Source organism: Tamandua tetradactyla, chromosome X, assembly GCF_023851605.1.
Source record: "Tamandua tetradactyla isolate mTamTet1 chromosome X, mTamTet1.pri, whole genome shotgun sequence".
In the NCBI taxonomy this organism is placed as follows: domain Eukaryota; kingdom Metazoa; phylum Chordata; class Mammalia; order Pilosa; family Myrmecophagidae; genus Tamandua; species Tamandua tetradactyla.
In genome coordinates, this window is record NC_135353.1 from 59,025,858 (window position 1) to 59,053,137 (window position 27,280).

General features: G+C 40.0%; 1 protein-coding gene across 1 annotated transcript; it reads left to right on the plus strand.

Moving 5' to 3' along the window:
- Positions 1 to 1,529: 1,529 nt before the first annotated feature.
- CAPN6 (calpain 6) lies at positions 1,530 to 27,280 on the plus strand. Its single transcript, XM_077144875.1, has 13 exons — positions 1,530 to 1,635; positions 7,703 to 7,881; positions 15,592 to 15,723; positions 16,614 to 16,822; positions 17,301 to 17,493; positions 18,026 to 18,219; positions 18,474 to 18,551; positions 18,655 to 18,841; positions 20,749 to 20,871; positions 21,047 to 21,249; positions 21,782 to 21,903; positions 22,261 to 22,397; positions 22,967 to 27,280. Exons 2-13 carry the CDS (start codon positions 7,717 to 7,719, stop codon positions 23,147 to 23,149), a joined length of 1,926 nt encoding a protein of 641 aa, XP_077000990.1. The 5' UTR covers positions 1,530 to 1,635; positions 7,703 to 7,716; the 3' UTR covers positions 23,150 to 27,280.

The following is a 27,280-nucleotide window of genomic DNA, read 5'->3' on the forward strand; positions in this document are numbered from 1 at the left end:
TTGTTACCTACTATAACTTGCCAAACCCCAAACAAAACCATTCCAGCTAATTAGAAAGAACACCTAAGGAAATATGTAAGATTCTACAAAGCTTCCATCTACTGCGGTATCTTTCCAGAAACCTATAACCTCCAGATGGGTCCCTGGACCAGATAAGTCCTGAAACCTAGAGGGCACAGCCTTTCCAGAATATCAGGCAGTTCCATCTCCTTACCCCATATTACTGACAGCCTCTTCTAATATGAAAAATTTAGATTGGCCATTGCCCAAATACCCCTAAAGTGTGGGATATAAAGATCAAAGATGATGGTGACGTTATACAGAGAAGGTAGGTTTTAACAAAGGAATATGATTGATGAATCATTAAATTGATATTTCTTTTCGTCTCCAGTATCTTAGAGCAGCTAGAAGTAAAAGCCTAAAACTGTGGAATTGAAATCCATACCAAACCCTGAAATCTGTTCTACATCTATTTGTTGTGCTGTGCTTTAAAGTTTACTGCTTTTTTTGTATATACGTTATTTTTCATAAAAAAGGAAAAAAGTCAATTGTGATGATAAAAAATGTTTAAACACTCTAGCCTCCTATATTCTGGAGCAGCTAGAAGGAAAAATCTGAGAGGATGGTATGGCAACCCATGACAAACTCTGGGATGTGTCTTATAACTACTTGTTGAAGAGTGCTTTGAAAACTATTGCTTTTTTCTTTCTTTGCTTTGTATATATATTATACTATACAATTTTAAAAGTTTAAAAAAATGCATACCTGGAACTGTGTCCCAGTGAATGTCTCAGGACGAAGGGAGCAGGACTTTGACCTGGATGCTGTGTAGTATTTCACAGGGTTCTAAGCACCCTAGTGAAGCCCTCGGTTGACCTTTCAAAGAAAACACATTTACTTACCCTGCTTTTCACTATTGCCAGAAATAATCTCCACAGCCCCGCTGCAAGAAATCAGGGTTCTTGTAGCTGCCATGGAATCAAACTCAATTCATTTCCCTTTGCAATGCTCCCTTCTCTCTGCCCTTGGCTAAATGTAACTTGTTGCTTCACAAAGTGACCTTATCTTCCCTGCAACTTATTAGCTATTCTTTCATCCCCATTCATTTTCTGAGGTCCTCATAACTATCCTAGACAGATCTGTTTACAGGGGCCATGAAAACTTTGCCCACAAGAACCTTGCCAGTGCTTCAAGGTTTTTCTCTCTATGTCCTCCCTTGAGTAAAGTCCACATTGGCACTATTAACCTGGATCCAAAAAGTTAGAAATCTATCAGATCCCTTCCTGAAAGGCCTATTTCACCTTGGAACAGAAAGGGCTTTCAAACGTGGCTCCCTGGGTTTTCCAATTTGCTGGTGGGTGGATCTGGAGTGGGCATCCCATCTGCACATCTGGCAGGGGCGCCGTCCAGTTTTTCCTCGTGACTCAGGATCAGTTTCTGACTGGTGGGTGGGACAAAGGCTCCTGAACTTGCTGCAAGGCACCTCCCCCTGTGAACAGAGCTTGGTACAGCCCAAATAGTTTTCAGGTTAAGAAAGCCAGAATCTTTGTTCAGCCGCACTGACTGAACAGACTTAGTTGGGGTTACCTGGTTGAGAGCAGCAGCTGCAGCAACAAGGCTCCTGGTATAGTTCAGGTGAGTAGGGAAGGAAGTAACAAACTAATTCTAAAGTTTTATTTGCTGGATGACTTAAACTCTCAAAGAGATGCAGAACTTGAACTTAATAGTTAATCAAACTCCACAACTATAATTTTATGGTTTCTCTGGGTAGAATGTGTGTACATATTAACAGTTTGGAAACAAAAAATAATGGAATTTTTGTTTGGTTATTTGTTTGTGTGCAAATGTATTTATGTGGTTGTTGTTGTCTGGCAATGCTATTTTCTATAAATATTTGATCAGATTTTTTTTTCTTTCTACTACTCAAAATACTTCATAAGTTTGAGGGCAAACCTGAGAGGGGAGTTTGGGTGGGGGGAAGACTGGCTGACTGTCAGGGCTTCAGTCTAGCTTCTGCTGACCCAAAGCTGTGAGCAAATTTTTGAAACGGAGACACAATTTTAGAGCCACACACTGTGCAAAAGGTCTGTAGGCCCTGGCAATTTGGGTGTACAGGCTGTGCACTTTTCTACAGGACGGAGGGTGGGAGTAATGGTCGAGTCTTACTGTCTGCACACCCTGGGGACCATCCTGCCCTGGTAACAGTTGATCTTGACTATTTTCTTTTCAGCCCCCATCCTGGTTTTGTCCTCCTCTGATTTTTGCTTTGGTTTACAATTAGGTTTGCAGTTGGGGCTCTGTCTGTCTAATTACATTGCCACTATGTTCTAGGGGCTAAATGGGCTACTTGTCCAGAGCAGGCTGGGGGATAGGTAAAAGTATCAGAGCATTACAATATAAACACTTGGTTTTCAGATTTGAACCCTGATATTTGATGAAATGCACATACGAAAATTAACAAATTCTTCTCTCCCCAAAATACTTCTGACTTTAGGATAAAGCATCCTGGTTTGTAATGTTTTATTGAAATTCAGCTAATGTCTCATTTGTTAATCTTTTCTTTGTTGTGAAATTAACGACACTTTACAATCTAAATGAACAACTTTTTAAAAAGATTCTTTGGGGACTGATAATTAACTCTTATTCTTCCAGCAGTTTGTGTGTGTGTGTGTGTGTGTGTATACTTTGGATTTGAATAACATCCTTTATTTGTTCTTAGAGTCCCTAGCAGGCTAGGTGAAAGCCTAAACACTTATGTTGTCAGGAATAGGTTAAAAAGTAGACTTTCCCTATTCTTGGGAGTTTTTAGTTCCTAAATTAAAAGCAGAAAAAAAGCCCCCTTTGTGACTCCAAAACAGTGTTTCTTTGATTAGACTTGATTTGAAATCATCTCACCTTCTGACAGCTTGCAATTCAAAAAGAAAACCCCTAAGTGCATTTTTGTAAGAAGACAATAAGAATTTTAAAAAACAATGTGTAGAGGTTTTGTGTGTAAGTCCCTTTCCCCTTCTTTAAAAAAAAAAGTGACTTTTCACTCTTTTTTCAAGTCAGGAGGTCAAGATTTTAGTGCCAGCTCTGTTGCTATGTAACCTTGAGCAAGTACCATCACCTCTCCATAAAATAAAAAAAAGTTGAGCTAAGTGATTTCTAAAGAGTCCTTCCAGCATAACATTCCATGAAAATAACAATGAGATTCACTCAAAGCTATAACATTGGACTTATATTGTGAGCTTATTCAGCCAATGGGGGGGGGGGAACAGGTAAAAGGGCAAGTTAGTCAAGAAGGGGAGTGGGTAGAATGGGGAGGGGATAGACAATGGTGGAGAGGTCATTTGATTTTGCTCTTTTAAATGTCAGTGAGCATCTTACCTAAAGTATTGTAAATCAGATATTCTTAGTTTCTACTAAGGACAGAAAAGTTATTTAACTTGTTAAAAGAAACAGTTCTTAATACTACTACCCTATGTTGGCCTGTCCTTAACAGATAAAAAGTATGTTCACATATTAATTTCATTAGATCCTCTGAATAACATCGTGACATAGATAGGAAAGCCATCATATCCCCATTGGGCTTATGGGGAAACTGAGCCACGGAGGTGTCATCTACACTGAAGTATGGCATTTGGGACTTTATCCTAGATCTCCTGATTACTTGTGCTCTTCATAGGATTCCAAAGTGCTTTTTTAGTTTTGATACAGTTCTTCAACAATGTAATTAAAGGAAAGTGTGCACTCTTCTTTCTTTGAATTTCTTTGAACTGTCTTCTCTCTGGGGCAAAGTACATATATAAGGCAGTGGGATGGATCAAAGGACCTTTATGACCCCTTTCAGACCCCAAAATCTCTGGCAAGGGTTTGAATCTGAAAAGCCTTATGTTCCCTGGTAGATAGATGCCCACAGATATAAAATAAGGCTCCACCTGTGTAGATGTGAAAAGTACTATTCTGTATGTAACCCCCAGGTGTGGTGTTAGGTAGAGCTATTTGGAACTAAAGTAGGGCCTTCTTCCAGTAAGGGTATAATTGGTTCATTTGTATTTATTTATTTTGCATAGCAAACTCTTAATTGCTTTTACCTCTGATTTTACTCTAAGACCAGAACAAAGGGGAAAGCATGGAAAGGAATAAACTAGCCAGAGACAATAGCCCCAGAGTCATGGTTTCCCCTTCTCACACCCTCCCCTATAGCCTTCCTTTCCCCTCCCTCTCTCCCACTCAAAAAGTAATTTATGAACCACAGGCTGGATTTCCTTTATCTGATAATTCTCTTTATAAACTGAGCCTCTCCTATCTTCCCCTGACAATTTCCACCTATCTCCATTCTGGACCTACCCAACCCCTTGCCCTTGTGGTCACTGCCTTCCTCATATTCTTTCTACAGACTTTGGGTCCCAAGTCCATTAGTTTACCACATTATGCTAAACTCCACACTATACCTCACCCAACCAGCCATGCCACTGGCCCTCGAGTCACAGCGTCCCTCCTCTTAAATGTCTACATTCCTTTTGTTAGTTAGAGGATCTTTGGCTTATACTCAAAGCCCCTAACTTTTGCCTCCAGTTTACTGACTTTTCTAATATATGGTCTTTAATTTAAGGCTCTCCATTCCCCCTAAGTGTTGTGTGCAGTTGGAAAAGAAAGGAACATTCATTTCTCCACTCTCCTATGCTCCAAAAGGGCAAGTTGTTTATGACAAGCCCAACTTATAAATGTCTGGGTTCCCAAAAGTTTTCTGAGGGTTAACTGATGAATCCTCCAATGTGAAGGGTTCCACTTTTCCTAAGATTTTAAGCCATGAAAATAAGGAATCTTTTTAATACTGACCATGGCAATATATTCCAGGCATAGTGCCTTGAATTTGGGCATAGTGTTTGCTTTGGAGAGTTTTCCTCTTTTGAACTAAAAAAATCTGTTCTTCAAGAAAGCAGTAACGGAAAGAAGCAGTGTGATGTGAGGGAAAGTGCACTGAATCTGGCATTAGACAGGCCAGAGTTAGTCGGCTCTACCAGTTTCCAACTGCCACTTTTCTGAGCTGCCATTTCTGTGAATATGAAATGAAGAACAGATAACATCTATTGAACATGGCTGCTTTGAAGAGAACACGAACTAAAATTAAAATGTACATTTCAAACAATAAATTTCCATACAAGTATTAATTTTCTACATAAAACACTCATTCATCAAACAAGAATCTCCTGAATAATGAGTGTGTACCCAGCTCTGTGCCAGGCAATGAGAGAGATAAACATAGAAGGAGGGCTTACAGTTTCAATCTTGTCTTTTTTGGAGCTTCTTTTACGTGTTCAAAATCCTTTTACACTAACCATCTCATTAGGTACAGTCACAAAATGAAGAAGGCAGATAGATGACTCCATTCTCCTGATGAGAAAATTGAGGTACAAAGGGACCAAGGTCACAAAGCAAATGGAGCACAGTTCTTCTGTTAGCTAATCAGAAATGGGAGACAATTTTACTCTTTAAATCTGAGGGGCTGAATTGTATTCTAATGAAACTGTCTCAAAGTTCAGGTTGAAAGCCTGCTATTTTTTATTTATTGTGTGCCTCCCAAATGCAGGCACCCCCCCACACACAAAAAAGGGTGTTCTATCAAGGTTTGCCCTATCCATACCAACTATGTATTTTGCCAGAAAGAGTTTACCGAGATCATATTGAATTTTAAAATCAAACATACTTTTCTTTCTGAGAAATGCTTCTTCTGTCAACAGACTGTCTTTATATAGAGATTCCCTTTGCAGTCTTCTATTTGCCTCATGATTTGGCTGAGTAGCAAGGGAGACTGGTAATGGCAGACAGTCTTCCCAAGAACAGGAAATGCCCATATACAGAATGGGCATGGACTAGGAGGTTCTAGCAAATGAAGCGTTCAAATTGTCCCACTCTATTACCCATTCACAGTCCCCAGCCTCTGGAAAGCCACCAAATTTCCTTCTAGAGAAAGCAAGAGGCAGCACAGTAGTATTTGTGGTAAGTTGAACACCACAAAAATTGGGTTAGGGTTAGGGTTTGTATCAGACTCTAGAAAGGAGCCTGGGCAAACATTCAGGTTGTCTCTGATGCTGCTTAATTGAAAATTATTACTGATACCATCCATACCTTCAAATACAATCAACTGCAGTTTAATATTTAAAACCTGTAAAGAGACTTGAATCGATGACTGAAGGCATTCAGGTATTTTTGCAGGGCCCCAGAACTCTCACTTTGAAAAATGATTATCAATAAATAAGGCTATGGGAAGAACTGTGGCTATCTTCAGTTTCTTGTTCTTTGGATTCAGAGTAAGGGTAACTTTGTTGTACATATATTTTGGGTTTAAAATAACACTGAATTAAAATATCTTATGGTTTTGAAATGGGGAAATTTCTTTACCAGTAAAGCATTTCAACGTAATACTGGAAGAACATGAAATGAACAGACAGGTTTGATGTTTTATATGTAGTCTTGACTGCCTCTTTATTAACTTGGTCTAGAGCTGTGTTACCCACAGAGATGGCCTTTAAAGTGGTAATTTACACATTTCTTTTTGCAAGTTTCATTTATTTTTTAGCAGATACTCTGAACTTTAGCCAGAATTCATGTTTCAACCCTAATCTGATCATAGAATATGGCACAGTTATCCCTAAAACATATTTTTGAAGTGGTTGATGTTATGTAAATTTTATAACTGCCTCTTATTTACTATTGAATGCCATGAGGGGATCATTAAAATCATTACAAATCTGTCTTTGTGAATCCAGCAAAAGCATTGAAAACCCTATTATCACACTGGAAGCGCTTTAAAATCAAATTTGCCTTTCAAATTATCCTCATAAAAACCAATTGTTAAGGACATTTAAGTGTGGGACACTCTGAGAGACATTGCCTGAAAAGCTACTATATTAATTCTCTGTTTAGTGATGTGAGTTTTTTTTCCTCTTAAAGGAAAGAAAGCAATAGTGTACTGCCAAGGGATAAGAATCTATAGTCCATCAAATTACTGTAATTGAATTTCAAAGACTGCCTTTTATCCTAAGCGAATGATTGTACATTAGACTCTGAAGAAGAAAGGAGCATGCAATCTTTCTATCTTTCCTTGTGTTTGGAGGCCATCTGCTGAGCTCTGTTTCTTGCATTAGCCTTCATGGCCAGTAATAAAATGAAAAAAATGCAAAACTCTTTAAATGATAAAAGGAAAGAAATTGTGTAAAAGTGTTTGTAAATCTTGAAAGGGGCTACTTGTCCCCTCATGTACAAAGTGTGTGGCCCTCCAAGACAACAACTTATGCTGAATATGGAAAGGCATTATATTTTCCTTCAACTTCAATTTTAGAATTGTTCTAGGCCTTGAACTCCCTCCTGCCTGCATAAAATGAAAGATCCCCATTTAAATTATAATGACACATTTTGCTAGCAATTTTTCACATTTATCATATATTTTTCCAATGAGATTGTTAAGGCCCTTATTACCCCATTCATCAGATGAAGAAACTGAGGCACAAAAGTGATTAGATGGCTTTCCCAAGCCTTTATAGTAATTAGTTGCAAAGCCTGGACTCATCTTACTCAGAAAATCAGATACTTTTCCTATATAGCCAAACTTGGTGCACCTAGGTCTTGGAATATATCACTGGTTTGTCTAATCTCAGTAATACTTAAAAGTACTAAAATTGTATTTCTCCAACAAAATCAATTTTTCTCATTCTAGGCATAGTTGACACCATGGGTCCTCCTCTGAAGCTCTTCAAAAAACAGAAGTACCATGAACTGAAGCAGGAATGCATTAAAGATGGTCGACTTTTCTGTGACCCAACCTTCTTGCCTGAGAATGATTCTCTTTTCTACAATCGACTGCTTCCTGGGAAAGTGGTGTGGAAACGTCCCCAGGTAACTCACTTTCCACTTTCTGTCTCTCTCTTGACTTCCTTCATCATGACCCTACATGTCCTGCTATCCCACTTATGTAAGCTACTGTGTATAGACAAATTTAGGGGACAACTTTAAACTGGGAAGTTTCAAGCATCAGTGCTCCTGGCTATAACTTGAGGATTCCTGAATTGTAGTCAAATTTGGTCAGATTAGTAATTGGGAAAGAACAAAACAAAAAGGGAATATGCCATCCTTCTTTTAGCCATTCAAAGTAAGTTTTAGAGAAGTTCTCTCCATCAGAAGGAAGATCATGCTCCGCCTGTCTTTCTGTTAACTCCAATAATTGAAGATCACTTTGGTGACCAGCTGTAAAAATCTGGGAAACATGAGCAGAATTCACTAACCACTAATTGGGTATGCAGAGAGGTAATAACTTTTTTTTTTGGCAAAAGTCCTCTAAAAATATAGATATATGTGTGCGGTTGGGAGCCACTGTTATGAAGGAATGGCTTTAATGAGAGGATGATCACTCCTTTCAGATGCTTGAATACGAAGGAAAAGAAGTTAATAGGGTAGAAGTAGCTAAAAGAGTGGCAGGAAACTGATGGGGCTATTTTTGGTGGGTGTCTTTTAAAATTAAAAAAGATTTGAACATATTTATCTGCTAAGGAGTAGGCAGTAAAGAAGAAGACTTGAAGATGCAGGGGAGGAAGGGAATGATTGATGGGGTGAGATTCTGAGGAAGTAGGTGGAGATCTGGTGGGCGGCAAAACTGCAAGCCAACTTGAAGCCATTCCCCAGATGTGAACCAAGCTGACAGTACTTCCTGTACTGGCCAGTCTTTAGACACATCCTTCCCCTCTGTCTTGGCTCGGTCCTTTGTTCTTTGCCTTCACCTTCCAATTTCTGTGCATAGAATCCTAGATGGATTATCAGGGAAGGAAAAAACTTAATAACCATGGCAATAATCCATCTTGCCTCTGAGGCAAATAATATCCCTTCCAGGGTGAGGAAACATGGGAGAGAAGAATAACGAGAATGTATGGAAAAAAGAGTCAATATTTATTGCTTGCCTACCATGGGTCAGATACTCTATTTGGGGTTTTCTATACATTATATCAATTCATTTAATTTCATCCTTATTTACTATGGTTTAGCAAAGAAGGCATTTTAAAATTACACGGATTGTAATTCTTTTTTTCCTGGTTTTAAAAGAAAAGTAGATAATATGCTTGTTTTATTTATGAAGAAACTGGGCTCAGAGAGCAGGTAAATATTTGCCCTGGTTCAGACTATTAATAAGTAGCACACATTTGAACCCAGATTTGATTTCAAAGCCCCGATTCTTTCTTCATTCTACTATGCTGCCATATCAGGAAGAAGAAGATTTTTGCATTACGTTTTGTTAAAATAGGCAGCTTCTCTTCCAGCCAGTTCTTATATTTCTCCTCACTGTGTTGATGCTGTACATCCATTAATTGATCCATGCTATACCTTTTGAGAGCATACTGTGAATTAAGTCGTATCAAGCCCAAAAGGAAGAGTCACTCTAGAAACAATTATTGAGCACCTGTTCTATGCAAGCCTGAGGCAAGATATAGACATGTATCAGCTATGGGCCTGTGGTGAGATACTCCAATTCCAGTTGGGAAGACACACATTAACTTATCAGTGAATTAAATATAAATTAATGCCTGATAAAAGAAGTGCTATTTTCAGGAATTTAGATAGTAAATGTAATTTTTTGAGGAAGGGGAGAACATCATGGATTAAAGTGGTCAAAGAAGAGGCTTCTTGTGGGGAGTAGGGGAAAAAGCAAAAGAAGGTTTTGGACCACCATCTGAGACTCCTCAAAAAGCTGTGGATTCCATTCCAGCAGGAGTGGAGGCCAAGCCTGTGGTCAAGAACCACGTCAAAGTTCTCTGGCCTCCAATCAGGAAAGTTGAGAGACAGCACTGAGCCTCTTTGAATTGGCTTAAGAAGACCAGTTGGGCCATTGGCCTCACCCACTTCACTGGCAAGGTTGAGATCCTGGTTTTCAGGAAAACTTATAGACTTCTTTTCCCTCATCATGCCACATAGCCTCATACTCAACTGAGGCTATTTTCTGAAGCTTCCAAAATGGAAGAAGCATGATTTAACTGGTGCTTTCTGTCTCTTTCCTTTTCCAAGTTGAAAAGCTTCTACCTTATTTATAGGCTTCCATGCCTGAAAAATACCACTGATTTCTGAACAAACTGACTCCCATCAATCCCCCACCATCCTAGGTCAGGGTTAAGTGCTCCACTTCCCCAATTGCCAATTCCTTGTTGTGTCTGATGGAGTCAATTTAGATAGACAAGGGTTATGAGAGTGTTTTGCAATTGGTCAATGTCAAGGTCAGTTGCCCATCCCCTCCAGAGAAAAAAAAATCCTTCTCCTTAACTTTTCCAGTGATCCAATGACTCCAAATACCATCCTAAGTCACTGGGCACACAGGCATATTGCCTGAAACTATGTGCTCCTGGGCTTCCTTGTCCTCCTGGGACCTCAGTATATAACATCTTCTTAAATTCTAAGAACTGAGTTCCACTAAGTTACAGTGAAATCATAAGACTGTAGGTAGGATGGTTAGACTGAAATCTGCCTGCTAAATTCTCCTAGAAAATCTCTTCTCTAGCTACCTCCAACCATTCTCCTCTCCTACTCTTCCCTGATCATTTTCCTGACTGACTCATACCCAACTAAAATAGTATCTTAAGAGTCAGACACAACTAATCTCTGAACAAAATGAAGTAAGGCATTATTGGAATTTCCAGAGCCAGTTTTTTGAGAATAGGGTCATCTGCAGAAGACCTTCTAACAGATCTCCTGGTTGTGTTTTGAGTTCAGCCTCTACTACCACTGCCCCTGCCTTCTGGGGAATACCTTCTACAGGGGCCATTTCAGAGCACTGTCTTGGTGGGAGGAAGGTGATGAGGTTCTGAATTAAAACGATGGTAGTAGGAATGGAAGGGAAAGCTGATGAGGTGAGACATTAAAAGGAGGATGTAAGGCTTTGATGATAGATTACATGTGAGTGATGGCAAAGGAGAAAATTTGACACTTTCTCTGGACAGTAGTTTTAAACTAGATATCCATGAATATCTCTTTCTTCCCATAGATCATGTCGTCCCCTCCCCCCCCCCACCCCGGCAACAAACACACACCTGAGTAGTCCTGAGTGGTTTCCACTGTTTACACAACTAAAGAGACTTGAATGGGCCTACACTGTTTCTTTCCTTTGTCCTACTAATTTTAAGCTTGCAATAAAATTTTATATGCCATAAAATTCACCTGTTTTAAGTATACAATACAATGATTTTTAGTAAATTTACAGAGTTGTGCAACTATCACCACAATCCAGTTCTAGAAGAGTTGCATCACTCCAATAAGATCCCTTGTGCATATTTGCAGTGAGTCTCTGACCCTCTTCCCCAGCTTCTAGCAACTAGTAATCTACTTTATATCTCAATGTATTTGCATATTCGGAGCATTTCATATAAAATGCAGTCACAATATATGTGGCCTTTTGTGACTGGCTTATTTTGCTTAGCAGAATGTTTTCAAGGGCCATCCACATTGTAGCATGCATCAATTTGTTCCTTTTTATCACTGAATAGTATCCTATGGCATGTACATATAAATTATTCCTAACAGAGTAGTTCGGGATATATACCTGGAGTCTCTTAACAAAAGTCTGATGGTTTGAGTAAGAAGATAATTACTTAGTGATTTGGAGTTCTAGGTTGGAAATGGGCTTAAGGTGGGCAATTACTCTTATTTCCAGGCTCTATGCTGAGTTTTCTTTGGAGGGTTAGGAAGGAAGAGAATGTTTTACTGGTGACAAGATCTTCATGCAGAACTAAAACTCCCAAGCAAGTAAAGTGGATTCTGTGGGAGACTGGTCCAGCATTGGTCATGATCCCTACGTCCATCTGGAGATGGTTCAGTTTTCTAAGGATAAAAGAATGGCTACTTGGACTAGTTCCAAAACTCTCAGGTCCTTCTTGGCATCTTTCTGCAAATTAGCCCCTGAGCCTTGGACTTAGTAATGATCTACCTACTGCAGGGCTGGCGTCATTTGTACGTGGCCTTGCCCCCATTCCTTTAGTACTTCTAGACTGCAACGGACACTTTTGAAAGGGCCTCCACTCTTCCGGCTGCTTGTTTTCTGGCAGGTTTCCATTTTCCTGTGGACCTCAATGGTTACTGTCAGCAAGTTTCACCTATGTAAAAAATTGCTAAATGTGGGGATGTGGTAGGTACAAAAGGAGCCACAGAGGGGAACTTGTGCAGGAGGCTAGGCCTTAAAATTGTGTGGCCCCTCAGAGGCCTCTGGGAAGAGGGATGAAGTGAAGACCATTGGAGGATCCCTCAGATCTCACCTAAGAAAGCATAATTCCTAGAGGAGTTGCCTTGCTCATAGAAGGTTTTGTTGGGGGTGGGGTGGGGTATGGGAACCATTTACTCTTGGCGCTCGATTTATTAGTTGTATGTGTTTTCCTCTAAGAAATTATTTTGCCTTGACAAACAGCTCAGTTCAAAGATCACGTCAACTGTGCCAACACAGCTGGGAGCTATTAAGGGTTGAGCATCTCCTCTCCTTCCCAAGCCACCCAAATATGTGATTATGTGAGCTGTGACCTCTCTCCCACCCCCACTCCCTACCATTCCAACAGAGCTCAGGCTGAAATGTCCCATCTGTATTTTGCAATTCAGCTTTGAGATATAGAAAAGTTTCTCCAGCTGTCCTTCCTTATCCCCAACTGGAAGATACCTAGTGTGCCCCCAAAATAGGGGAAAATTAATAAACAGCCATTTTATTGTTTTCAAATTTGTCACTAATGAGTCCATTTGGCTATTAGATTTGCATTGTCTCAATACCTTTTATCCTTTCTACCTCTTTGGCTGCTTTCAGGTGTTCTGATTCCTCACTTTAAAGAGATAGATGTGGCTTAATAAGTATTTGCCTCCCAAACTTCACAACATGATGCTGACCTATAGTAAGAGAATGATTCATATTTGATGGGTTGAATTGAGACAATTAAATCTTATTAGGGATATTAAGCCTAAGAAAAAAACCTAAGAGACAACTTGCTAAGTCTTCCAGAAAGGTGGAGAGCTTTTAGGTGTGTTAAGCAAAGAGACATAAAACACTAGGATGGATGACTGAGGCAAGTATTAGCACTTCTGCCCCTGGAGAGCTTCACCACATACCCTTTATGTGGTAACCATTGATTGGCAGGGGGCTATACCCACTAAAATCCTAAATTTCTTCCCTAAGTGTATGTGGTTCTGAAGAATCTAAAACTTTAGTCCTAGGTCTCCTACTAACTAGCTAGATGAGTGGATACAAGTTACTTCCCCTTTCTAAGCCTGTTTCCTTGTCTTTATTTTATTTATTTATTTATTTTTTACATGGGCAGGCACCAGGAATCGAACCCGGGTCCTCTGGCATGGCAGGCAACATTCTTTCCTGCTGAGCCACTGTGGCCTGCCCTGTTTCCTTGTCTTTAAAATGAAATGGTTGAACTACACAGCCTACAAAGTTATATATATATATATATAAGTGTTATATAATAATGTATATATGTTACATAATAATCACATATATGTTATATAATAATCACATGTATGTTATAAAATAATCATATGTATGTTATATAATAATCATATCCAGGTTAAGTACACAGGAGAAAAATTATCCAGTTCCTGAATTTGAGTTCTGTTTATATGTCTTTTTGTGCATTATGTAAACCTTTATGGCTTGTCGGCTGAGCCTAGGTCCCTGTTGTGAAATTAAAGTCTTATGGAAACTCAAGATATTGTAATGTAACCTAAACCACTAATAACTCTACATAAAACCAGAAAATCATTTGCCTTAATAATCTAAATGCATACTTTTTCATGTATCCTATGTCGACTTTATTGTTTTTCCATGGTAGGAAACTATGATACACATCATCTAGGTCCAAGAAATAATTGTATCGCTTTACATCTTGTTCCAAATAAAATGGTAACATTATGACCCAGGAGGAAAAACTGTGCTTAGTTTCATCTTAGAAGTGGCAAAGAAACAATGAAAAAAGAATCTCAGAATTTAACTTGCCCTACACAACTGTTTTATGCTCAGTAAATGAAAAGACGGCTTCTCCCAGCCCTAAAAAATATTTAGTAAGACAGAAGTCTTCCCCTAAGAGTAAAAGTAGTGATAAGATGCAAGACATGTTTCTTAAAAAAAAAAAAAAAAAAAAAAGGCCTGAAAGTCCAAAGCTGACAACCCATCTAACCATCTGCTTTTGGCAGAGGAATGCCAAATTAATCTTCAGTTTGGACTCTTCCCTACCCAGAATGCCTATTCTTTCCAAAGTTATTGTGGCTTTTAAAAAATATATGGAATGCTTCATTCTGTAGACAAGACCCTTCATCGAGGAGAATTATGTCCATTAAAAAAAGAGGTTTTAGGACCAGAAAAATATAGCTGTCTCTATTAATAATTTTTAAAAGGAGATATATCTAGATTTTCTTTTCATTTGAGACTAGGATTTATTTCTGCTGGGTAAGCAGAATGTCAAGGTACCAGCCAACAGCCTCCTCCACAGAGCTTTCTCCATCTATTCAAGACTCTGTTGGTACTTTCTGCCTTTGAACTCTGCAGGAGCTGATAGTCCAAGTCACACAATGTTTTCAATTATATGGTGTCATGTATGCCGCTGTGCCTTTGCCCATGCTGGTCTCTCTCTACCTGTTATGCCTTCATATCCCTCCCTTGTCTAACAGCCTAACTCTAGTCATCCTTAAAGCTTCAATTAAAGTATTACCACATCTGGGGAACCAATTCTAACTACCATTAGCTATACTTTAAAAATGCCTGCAGCATGCCCTATTCACCCTGTGCAATAATTGTATAATGTGGGTCTCATTTTTCCTACTCTCAGTGAGAATGGCACAGCTAATGTTGGAAAGACAAGCATATAAGCCTGAAATAAATTCAGCCCGCTCTCTGCCCAGATCCCCTTGGAACATCCACCATAGGAAAAGATGTTCTGCCAAAGAGGTTCTTTGAGTGGTCTGTTACCACCTGCTATTAATGTACTGCCAACTATATTCAGCCAAAGATGTGGGGAAACCCAGTTGCCATGGAGATTGCAGTTGGCTTTGCTTCATGTTAGAAAAGATCTTCTTGTATAAGACCTCCTCTTCCTTGAGAAGAAACATTATTTTTCCCCTCCATCAGATCTTGTCTCTTAGTCAATCACTCTTTGTAACACAGGTGCTTTAGAAAATCTCATCCTGACAAAACAGGTTCAGAATGTAATGTCCTAATGCCTAATCTTACACTTTAAAAGCTCACTGCTGTGGTGAAAACTCTTACAACCCCCAATGATAACGATGTCCAAGAGTCCTCACCAGCAAATTTCATCCTATATCAGTGTATCATCTCTGCAATCTGGTCACAAGCTACTTACTCCTCATTCTATTTCTCCTGCCGCTTCCCCAACATGACCCTTTTCCTCTGGCTAGATGATCTACTGCTTTGTGCTTTTCCTCACCCTCCAGAACCTTTTCTTTATCTTATGGAAATACTAGTCATGTTTCAAACCCCACCTCCTCTGTGAAGCCCCCCTCCCCCTGACTAGCTCAACTCATGGTGACTCTTGGGAAACGCTCTTCCCAGACACCTATAACCATTTATTGTATTCACAGGACATCTGTGATGATCCTCGTCTGATTGTGGGGAATATCAGCAATCATCAGCTGATTCAAGGTAGACTGGGACACAAGCCGATGGTCTCTGCATTTTCTTGTTTGGCTGTTCAGGAGTCTCACTGGACAAAGGTATTCCCCCTCCTGTAGGACCTCACTCAGTTTCCATCTTCTTGTTTCCTTTATTGACTTCAGGGAAGGTCAGCTCATAATTTTTTGGAAGGTTATATTTCCAGAAGGCAGAAGTGTGAACTACATGACTTCCCTCCTACTCCCTTGTATTATGAGAATTTTCACAACCATGAAAAAGGTGAAATAATTTTAGAGTGAACACTCATACATTAATCTAACTTCTACCATTAACAATTTATTCTACTTGCTTTGTCACATCAACTAGTTGATCTTTTCTTGTCATGTAGAGTTCTTTGACTCAATCTCTCTGCATATTGTTATTCTCTATATCTACTGGGGTCAGGAAGTCACTAACAACAGGAAAGGTGAGAAAGCTGGAGATAGATCCTTGTAAAGGTTCTAGTAAGTGAATAATGGTACAAAGATTTCATGGGTGTTCACTTAGAGTTAAGTGTTAATTTGATTTGGGACAAAGTTACTTACCAGAAAAAAAAATTTAGAGTATTAGTGTGTATATTATGAAAGGAGAATTTCCTAAACCTAATTTTATTAAGGTATGAATACAGGAAATCTATAGGATGGCCTTTCTCATCATCTTGTTTGTAGATCATTTGTGAAAAATATTTAACCACTGAATGGTTCTTCCTATCCACCCTGCATACACCTGAGTGCATCCAGGGCAGGCATAGTAATAGCATACTTAGCAAAACTAAACTGGTGGAGCAGAAGTTGTGGACAAAGTACTCTACCTAGAACATCTCAACCTAGTACAAACCAGATATATTTGGTATACTTCCTGATGCCAGTTGGATTTTACAGGGGCTAATTATAATCTCAATATCTGGATATGGTATGATATCCATTTTGGTTGAATGTTCCTTCCTTTCCAGACAATTCCCAACCATAAGGAACAGGAATGGAACCCTCGAAAACCGGACGAATATGCTGGGATATTTCGCTTTCGTTTCTGGCATTTTGGAGAATGGACCGAGGTGGTGATTGATGACTTACTGCCCACCATCAATGGAGATTTGGTCTTCTCCTTCTCCACCTCCATGAATGAGTTTTGGAATGCTCTACTGGAAAAAGCTTATGCAAAGTAAGACAGGGGTTGATTAGTCAGTATTGGGGCACTTGAGGAAAGGAAAGCCACATTCATCCTTAGAAGTTCATTCTCTCTCAACCCAATCTCAGAGTTTTAAATGAGGAGGATCTCAGTCAGACCCAAGGCACTTTTGAGGGGCTTGGGTCTGGCCCTCAGAAATTCTAGATGAGGGGGAAATCAGTCTATAATCCCCTATCTGTTCCTATGTCCACTTTCCTGCTGCTTATCTGCAAATTCGTGGCATTATGGCTTCAGAATTTCTCCTTGTACAATATCTACTTGTAGAAAGAAGTTTCTACTTGGATTGTCCTTGATCAATGTAGCCTATGCCTACAATTCTTTGATTATAATCTCAAAATATCTCTCATTTCATACCTAGAGAAAAGTCAGCTGATAAAGGCTCGGGGAGAACTGTTCTTATTCTTGGGAATATAACAATTTTACAACAATAACATCAAATTTTTGCCCCCAGGCTGCTTGGCTGCTATGAGGCCCTGGATGGTTTGACCACCACTGATATCATTGTGGACTTCACTGGCACATTGGCTGAAACTGTTGACTTGCAAAAGGGAAGATACACTGAGCTTGTTGAGGAGAAGTACAAGCTGTTTGGAGAACTGTACAAAACATTTAATAAAGGAGGGCTGATCTGCTGCTCCACTGAGGTTTGTATTTACAAAGAAACAACCATACTAGTTCACTCCTGGCAGAGGAGACTACAAAATATAGTAGAAAACATATTCTTAACCTGGAGAACCATGAAAAGTCATATGGAGTTCAAAAATTAACATATGAATTGGGCCCAGTGCAGAAGCTGAGGAGATTTACCTTTTTATTCTTTTGTACCATTCTTTCAATGGCAGGCCACTGCAGCATCCCAGCCACCCCACCCCAACTCCAAATTTCACTTGCATATGCCCTTGATGTTAATGTTACAGCTGTTTGATCAAGGAATAAGCCATTCCCATCAAATTTTAATCAACATACTACTGAATTGTCTGAGTGAGGTTGTTATATCTCATTTTTCCCTTCGGTTGCTTTGTGACAAGTAGGTGGAAGAGTCAAATTTCCATCTGCATAGGGAGAAATAGCTTCAACCACACTGTGGTAAATCAATCACGGAAGCTTCCAATCCAATTCCTGTGCCCTTTTATATATATATATATATATATATATTTTTTTTTTTTTTTCTCTAAGACTCCCAATCAGGAGGAACAAGAAGTTGAAACTGACTGGGGTCTGCTGAAAGGCCACACCTACACCATGACTGATATTCGCAAGATCCGTCTTGGGGAGAGACTTGTGGAGGTCTTCAGTTCTGAGAAACTGTACATGGTTCGCCTGAGGAACCCCTTGGGAAGACAGGAATGGAGTGGTCCCTGGAGTGAAATGTGAGTGGCATTCCACTTTGACTGTTGTATCCCCAAGGCCCTATGCTTTTCTCAAGCCTATCCCTCCAAACATCTTGTTTAGTAACATCTGTCACTTAGTGACATCTGTACATTCTTGTCAGGCATGGGGTTGTGACCCAGCCAGAGGTCAGATAAAGTAGGCTTGATTCTTGTACATTCTGTTACTTTGGCACCATGGTTATTATAGGATGTCAAAGACAAGCATAACAGCTCAACCTTTTATTTGCCTTTAGTTCTGAAGAATGGCAGCAACTGACTGCAGGAGATCGCAAGAACCTTGGGCTTGTTATGTCTGATGATGGAGAGTTTTGGTGAGAAGTTTTTTCTACTGAGGAAATTGGAACTTCAACATGGAACTACAGGCATAAGTATTAAGTACCATGTTCACTTCTTTCCTGCACTTTTTCAATTCAGGATGAGCTTGGAGGACTTTTGCCGCAACTTTCATGAGTTGAATGTCTGCCGCAATGTGAAGAACCCTGTTTTTGGCCACAAGGAGCTGGAATCCATGCTGGGATGCTGGACTGTGGATGATGATCCCCTGATGAACCGCTCTGGAGGTTGCTATAACAACCGTGATACTTTCCTGCAGAATCCCCAGGTTTGTCATATTTTTCTCTTTGCCTCTGCATGGTACAGACAATAGGAATCCAACTCTCACTTGGTCCTGTAAGGGTGATGTTTCAGTGCTGGCATCAATTCTTCCATTAGCCAGTATTGGATAACATTGATTAACTATGATCCCTAAGAATTGGCTGAGACATTTGTGAAGCATAGCAGAAACTTTCTCTTTGCAGAGAAGTACCTTGGCAACCTTATAAAATCTGAGTTACCTCCTCTTGCTGGCTCTCTCCTGGTCAGATTGTTGTGACTCTTTGACGACCCTACTTCCTTGCAACAGTCTCACATTAGAGAGACAGGATCTGCTCCCAGGTTCTTTCTCAAATTTTTCTCATTCCTTTTTACTGCTCAACTATTCTCTTCTGTGTACATTTATTATATGCATTCTCTTTCTCCAAACCCTATTATTATGCTCCCTTTTCTCACCTAGAACCAAGCTATTTTCTCCAGGATTTGAATCACTGCCTTATCAATCACCCTATTCCATGAACCTCCCATGACAATGCTATTCCAGGTGACACATTAGGGGTCAAGCCCAGGCATACCCCAGAACAAAAAACCCAAATGTACAAAACCTGAATCTATCACCTGGCTGGCTTTATCTCCAAATCCACTGACAAGTTAACCCACAGAAGACAATTCTTCAGACTGTATTGCTACTTACTGCCCACGGATGTGTCTTTTCTTTCCATGGACCTAATTGGTCAGGCATTTTGGAGGATGCTCATTGGTCTGGTGGACTGATTTACTTAACTCTGGCTTTCTTCCCATTCCTTCCATCTTAATTATCCCTGAAGAAATGAAAACTGCTATTACTTCCACTTTACCCCAATTTAGCAGTCTGGGAATGTTTCAAGTAGCAGACACATATACCAAGCAACACTTCTAAGTGTAGTCACAGGATTGACATTTGGGAACCTTGTGATATTATAGCTCAGAATCTGTTTATTTTTCTGTTATTTATTTATTTACAATTCACCTTTTTAAAGTGTTCTATTCAGTGGTTTTAATACAGTCACAGAGTTATGCAACCATCATAACTATCTAATTCTAGAACATTTACATCACCCCTAAAAGAAACCCCATACTCATTAGCAATCCTTCCCCATTCCTTACTCTCTGCAGGCTGGCAACCACTAATCATGTCTGTCTCTTTGGATTTGCCTATTCTGGATATTTCATACAAATGTAATTATACAATATGTGGCTGCATCTATTTTATGTTTTATCCTAAAGGGAGGGAAAGAGAGAAAAAAGTCTAATGTCTTATGCCTTTTAGTTTTACCTCTCAATAGAACCATGATTCCCCAGATGATGTTTGGAAAGTCTCTGCTCAGAGTTGGGAAGGCACTTCCATGGGAGTATATACTGCACAAGCCTGCAGCTTCCTTAAAGTAGTGGTAAGAAGGAATCAATCTTCTAAGGAAGTGGACCTATCCCCTCCATAAGCACCATGTCTGGACTGGCAGGGATGACAGAGAGCACGGGGGATGCTGCAGTGTCAGGCTGAGTCAGGCTAAGTCAAACAGGGACTCTCTGGTATTTTGAAGATTTAAAAAACTTTTAAATGTTTGAAGTTTTTAAAAACAAGGGAACAATGCAAGAAAACAAAGTCTTCCCAGAAATTCATTTTTGGAATGTATTTCCATTTGGCATCAAAAGCCTAGACATGAAGCTGTCTTTCAACACATGCTGGATGCCATAAGGAGAAGCAAGTATTATGAGGTACAATTAGAAAGTCAATGAGTTATCCAAGGTCTTGTTTGGTCAACAGAAAATAATCCGTGTCTCTATGCTTCCGATATAGAGTTTTCTTCCCTGAAAGCTAACCTAGTTGATCTTGAATAAAAGTGCTAATGAAACTCTTTGGTGGTCTCTTTTCCTTAGTACATTTTCACTGTGCCTGAGGATGGACACAAGGTCATCATGTCACTGCAGCAGAAGGACCTGCGCACCTATCGCCGAATGGGAAGACCTGACAATTACATCATTGGCTTTGAGCTCTTCAAGGTAAAAATGGGCATATAGAATGGAAAGAATGACAGCAAATAGAGCCAAAGCTAGGGAGGTTTAGGCTTTAGGGAATTATAAAAGGCCCGAGTATAAAGAAGACAGAGGACCTAAGATCATCTACCACAACTCTCATTTGAGCAGAATGGAGTATTTTATCCTATTCTGCTTTCAGGTGGAGATGAACCGCAAATTCCGCCTCCACCACCTCTACATCCAGGAGCGTGCTGGAACTTCCACTTATATTGACACCCGCACTGTGTCTCTGAGCAAGTACCTGAAGAAGGGCAACTATGTGCTGGTTCCAACCATGTTCCAGCATGGCCGTACCAGCGAGTTTCTCCTGAGAATCTTCTCTGAAGTGCCTGTCCAGCTCAGGTTCTGTTTCCTTGGCCAGCCCATGCAAACTCCTGTTCTCTGCCTTGCCTCCAATCCTAAATCCCCTGACCCCTGTTCCCTTATGCAGACACTCAAAGGGACAATTTGTTCAAGTCAGGCAACTGAAATTATGATGATAGAAATATTTCTCAAAGTGGAGTTGTAAGAAATTCCCCAGAGCTCTTCCATTTAAGGGAAGCAGGCCTATAGCCTAAGCTCTTCCTTTTTTATGTTATGTCCTGTTCTCTGGCTAACTCTCCCTTTTTTTAAACAGCTGGCACTCCTCACTGCTCCTCTATTATGTTCTGAATCCTGGGTCAGCAAAACTACCTTTTCATCTCAGCCCTGCCTACTCAGATCTTTATCTGATGGTCCTTAAAGCAAAGGGAAAAAAATAAATCCATAAAATAAAGGCCATTTCTGATGAGGAATCAGCTAGGTTTCTCAGCAACAATGTCTGCTTTGGCAGGCCTATCTTCACATCAATCAGAACTAATTATCAAATGGCCTATCTTGTTTTCTGATGTTCTAGGGAACTGACTCTGGACATGCCTAAGATGTCCTGCTGGAACTTGGCTCGTGGCTACCCAAAGGTAGTTACCCAGATCACTGTTCACAGTGCTGAAGGCCTGGAGAAGAAGAATGCCAATGAAAGTAAGAACTGCAACAATATCTAGGGGAAGCAGAACTCATTTTTATGTACTCCATGTCTGGTTAGAAAACATGGTCACAAATGATTCCAGCGGCATTTCAGTCTAGGGAGGTCAGGATGCATGTCAACCATGGCAAAGAAAGGCCTTTGAGCAAGGCCTACATAATATCATCTTCATATTTCTATATATAGCATGGAAAAGAAAAGGGAAGTAGGAGCAAAAGAGATGCATCCTAAATTATTGTGGTGCTCGGAGTGTTATGTTGAGAGTAGCAGAATAGACTTAGTGATACAGAGTCTTGCCTATCTAGAGAGGGAACTTAATCACTGTATTAAAAACAAATGTCATTTTGCTCTAGCTGTAAACCCATATTTGGTCATCAAGTGTGGAAAGGAGGAAGTCCGTTCTCCCATTCAAAAGAACACTGTTCATGCCATTTTTGACACCCAGGCCATTTTCTACAGAAGGACCACTGACATTCCTATTATAGTACAGGTAAGAATGTCCCCAGAGTGGTTTATATTCAGTAGCAGATACTAGATTATCCCAAGTCCTCACATATGACTAGGATACAGAACAAGTGTTGTTCTGTTTGTTTGGTACTCAAAGACACCTCCCACCAGGCACAGACACTGATGGCCTTACTCTGTGCCTAAATATGCTCTCTTCCATTTAATTGTGGACAGAATGCTCACGGGTACACTTGTGCCAACATATTATAAAAACACAACAGGGTAAGCATTAACCAGTTCAGACTACACTCATATTGCTAGGTCAGCATGGACCTCTACAATCTAGCAAAGTTTTTCTGACTTAATGTTTATGACTGACTGCCCTTAGCTTACCATTCCACAAGTCGAGGAAGATACTAATCTCTGCTTTCTAGCTTTTCATCTATACTCTTTGAGGTGTCCTCCCTTCAGCCAAGGAGCATTTGGAAAGGAAAGGATGGCCTCTCATTTTATAAACAGACCTTTCAAAACTCAGCATTAGGTTCTAGGTGCCACTGGACAAAGGGCAATTTCACAGTTGCTCAACTTCACTCCCTTGACTTGTCTCCCCAGGTCTGGAACAGCCAAAAATTCTATGATCAGTTCCTGGGGCAGGTTACTCTGGATGCTGACCCCAGCGACTGCCGTGATCTGAAGTCTCTGTATCTGCGTAAGAAGGGCGGTCCAACTGCTAAAGTCAAGCAAGGCCACATCAGCTTCAAGGTTATTTCCAGCGATGATCTCACTGAGCTCTAAATCTCCAGGCCCAGGGAATCCTGACAGATTTTTTAGCCTTTTATTTTCTGTCAGGTGCCAGGTCTTATCTAAGATTCACATTCATTTCAAAGAAAGAAATTCACAGTAATTAACTATTCCTCTCTTCTGATCAGTTTCCCATACCTCCCGATCCAAGTCTCATCAGGAGCTACAAAACCTATATACCTCCAGCAGCTGAACAGGGGGAGGTGACAATCCTGTCTGGAGATTATAACAACAGACAAATGTTTGCCAAGAAATTATTTCTGAGGCTTCTGGGGGTGAGATGAAAGCAGGACAATAACAAAGGCCTGGACCGATGTTTTTTTGTGTGTGTTTTCAGGTGCCCAATACATCTCCCCTGTAGGGCATGTTGAGGAAGGAGGAGGGGTGATCAAGGCCAAGCTGGTCTAGCCTGAAAACCCAGCCCCTGAATCAATGCTGCAGAACTTCCAAGCAGCGTTTCACTCAGCAGCCAGAGCTCGTTTATGAGTCTCCAACCTTTGCCACGCCATCACCACCACCATCACCACCACCATCACCACCATCACCATCACCACTACCATCACTACCACCACCATCACCACCATCACTACCATCACACCATAATCACCATAATCACCACCACCACCCCCTCCAGAAAGTAGTCCTGCCCTAACCCAAGTCACACCCCGCAATAGGTTTTAACTATATATTGAGGAAGCTTCCTTGGTGCTTAATTAAGAGCTAGAGTTCCATGAAATATCAGAGTCAGTAGCTAGTGTCTGTTGGTAAGCAAGGCCTAGACAGTGGGAAGCACCTGAGCTCCAGCTCAATGGAAGCCAGCTGTGTTCCACAAGAGGGAGTAGTGGAAGAAGCTGCAGTGGGAGACACAGCCTCTGTCTCCCACCTATTCACACACACCTACACTCACACACGCGCACATGGGCGCGCACGAACTACCATTCAGGCAGTCAGTGGACAACAAGGAAAGGTATATGCACATACACCCAAAGGATGAAAGAATGCATTTAGCCATAGTAAACCAGTTTGGGTCCCCTGACTGCAATGTGAAACCTCCTGCTGCTGCTAGGTTTACAAACAGGCCCTTTGTCCTGTGCCTTCTAATATCGTTGGTACTGAAGATCCTATCTGGGGGCTTGAAACTTTGGATCCGTGCCAAGGACCCTAAGCTTTTCCCTCAGTTGGGAAGCTTCACTCCCTGGGGGTGTTTGTTTGCCCTCTTGTTTTTCAGTATTTTTATAGAATTTTCTCTAGAGTCAGTACTCTGAAATGTTCTTCCCTCAATCTTCATCTGTCAACATTCTATCCCTCCTTCAGGGCCCAGCACAAATGCCACCTCCTCCACGAAGCCTTCTTAATCCCACCCCAACCCCCATCTCCAACAACTTTTCAATGCTTCTGCAATGATGAAAAAGAAACATAGTTGTAGTACTTAGTCTAATCTGCCATGCATTCATGTTTTAAACATTTTGTAGTTTTTTAGCTTTCTCATTTCCTATCAAATTTTTCAGTCTGTGTAACTTCTGCAGTGCCTACATTACACTGCCTTACATAAACCAATTCACAATAAAGTCAAATTCAATAAATTGATCAGTGAACTTGTATTGATGGCACAGGAGAGATGTTAACAGTGGCCATCTGTTGAGACTTGTTTTGGAGCCAATGCAGGTGGTGGGGGATGGTGTACCTTGTGAAACCTGAGCCCAAGCACGTGTCTGATGGATTCAGAGAACTTGCCTGCATTCTGATGGTATTATACTTTGTCAGGTGGTGGGGTGGTTTGGAGAGTGGAGAAGGGCCCTCTACTATTCCATATTAGGAGCAGTTGGTCATATATGGGGTTACAGAATCCTTCTGGGATTGGACTCAAGGCCATAATTAGAGTGGCCAGATCTTTCAAGGACTGACCACCCAACAGGAGAAAATACCAACTCCTTCTCCCTCCCAACTTCTCATGTAGGCCCAGATGGATGTGAAGACTTCACTTGCGTCTACACTCAATGTGCCATCTGGCCATCTTAGGAAAGACTTTTGTTAACTAACGTAATGAGAATGAATAGAAGTCAAGAGACCTGGATTCTGGTCCTTCCTCTACTTTAATCTTGTTATGTGACATTGGGGCCAGGGAACTTATTCTCATTTTAACTTCAACCCAGCTGCTTACAAAAAAGGATGCCTAGGTAGGGTCTGCAAGGGAATAACTTAATAGAAAATTCCCCTAAGACCACCCTAACTTCATCTCTGAAACACTAGCTCAGAAAACACTGGAGATGACATCTTAATACAAACATTTACATGTTACCAAGCTTTGTTAGAAATTAAGAATCCCATGCAGGTAATGTAATAATTCTATATGGTCACCAGATGGCACTATGACATTACAATTGAGCTCAAAGGTGCAACCACTTTTTTTAAGGATGAGAACCCCACCCCCACCCCCACCCCCAAAGAAAAGGAGTCTAAAGAAAAGAAATATTTCTTTTAAGATCTGATATGTGTCAGACTCCAAGCTTAGGTGCTTTATATTCATAATCTCGTTTTAATGTCCATAACCACCATATGAGGTGCTATCATTACCCATTTTCCAAAGATAAAGAAACTAAGAGAGGCTAATTAACTTGCTCAATGTTAATCAGACATTAAATGATGTGTCCAGGGCAATCATGTCTATTTGGTTCCCAAACCTGGGTTTTATCCATGAAAACATATTGGCCATTAGAAAATGGTGACATCTCACATCTATATTAGCAGCTGTATATCCACGATACTATAGCAAGAACTATAGGATAGCATATCGAATGTTTTCTTTCACAATTATGGCCTCTCTACCTCACACCTTATGTGCACATATAATGTGTAGGTAGACTTGATCTTCTTCCTAAACGGTTTCCAACATTTACCAATATGTCTGATGTACACAACTTGAATGAATCTGAAAATAATCATGCCGAATCAAAGAAACCAGACAAAAAGAGCACATGATGCATGATTTCATTTATTTAAATTCTAGAAAATGCAAATGATAATTATAGAAAGTTTATCGTTGATTGACTTAAGGAGAGGGGTAGGGAAGGGGTAAAGCATTCCAAAGGGGCCTAAAAAAACTATTGGGTGAAGATTATGTTCATTATCTTGGAACTGTTCTATATCTTGATTGTGGTGTTAGTTATATCACTGTATGCATTTGTCAAAACTCAGAACTGTACATGAAAAGAATGAATTTTACTGTATATAAGTCTATTTTTCTAATGAAGCCTAACAACCACATCATCCCCCACCATGATCTTTTAAAGTTTCCATAGGAATTAAGCATAAATATACTTAAAACCCTATCAGACAATGCTATAATTTTTGTTCTCAACAGACATAAAGACTTCAAAGAACATAGGAGAAAAATTGTCCTTTATATTTACTCAGATATTTACCATTTCTGTTTCTCTTTTTTTGTTCCCGAAGTTCAAAAATTCTCTCTGGTATCATTTATGTTTAGTCTGAAGAATTTCAATTATTTTTTAGAGCATTTTTTGTTGTTCGTGCATTAGTGTCATATCTAGGAATCCATTGCCAAATTAAATAAAAGGTCATGAATATTTTCCCCAATGTTTTCTTCTAAGAGCTTTATGGTTTTATCTTTTATATTTATGCCATTGTTCCATTCTGAGTTCATTTTTGTATGTTGATGTGAGGTAGGTTTCCAACTTCATTCTTTTGCATGTGCAAATCCAGTTTTTCCAGCACCATATGTTGAAGAGACTGTTTCTTCTCCCATTGGATGGACTTGGTACCCTTGTCAAATGTCAGTTGGCCATAGATGTGTGGGTTTATTACTGAACTCTTAACCCTATTCCATTGGTCTATATGTCTGTATTTATGCCAATACCAAATTGCCTTGCTTACTGTGGATTTGTAGCATGTTTTGAAATTTGGAGGTGAGTCTTCCAAATTTGTTCCTTTTCAAGATTGTTTTGGCTATTCTGGGTCCCTTACATTTCCATATGAATTTTAGGAGCTGCTTGACAATTTAGCCAATGAAATTTTATTAGCTATTGAGTTGAATCTGCTGATCATTTGGGGAAAGTCACCATCTTAGCAATATTATGTCTTCTGATCTATACACATTTGGAGATG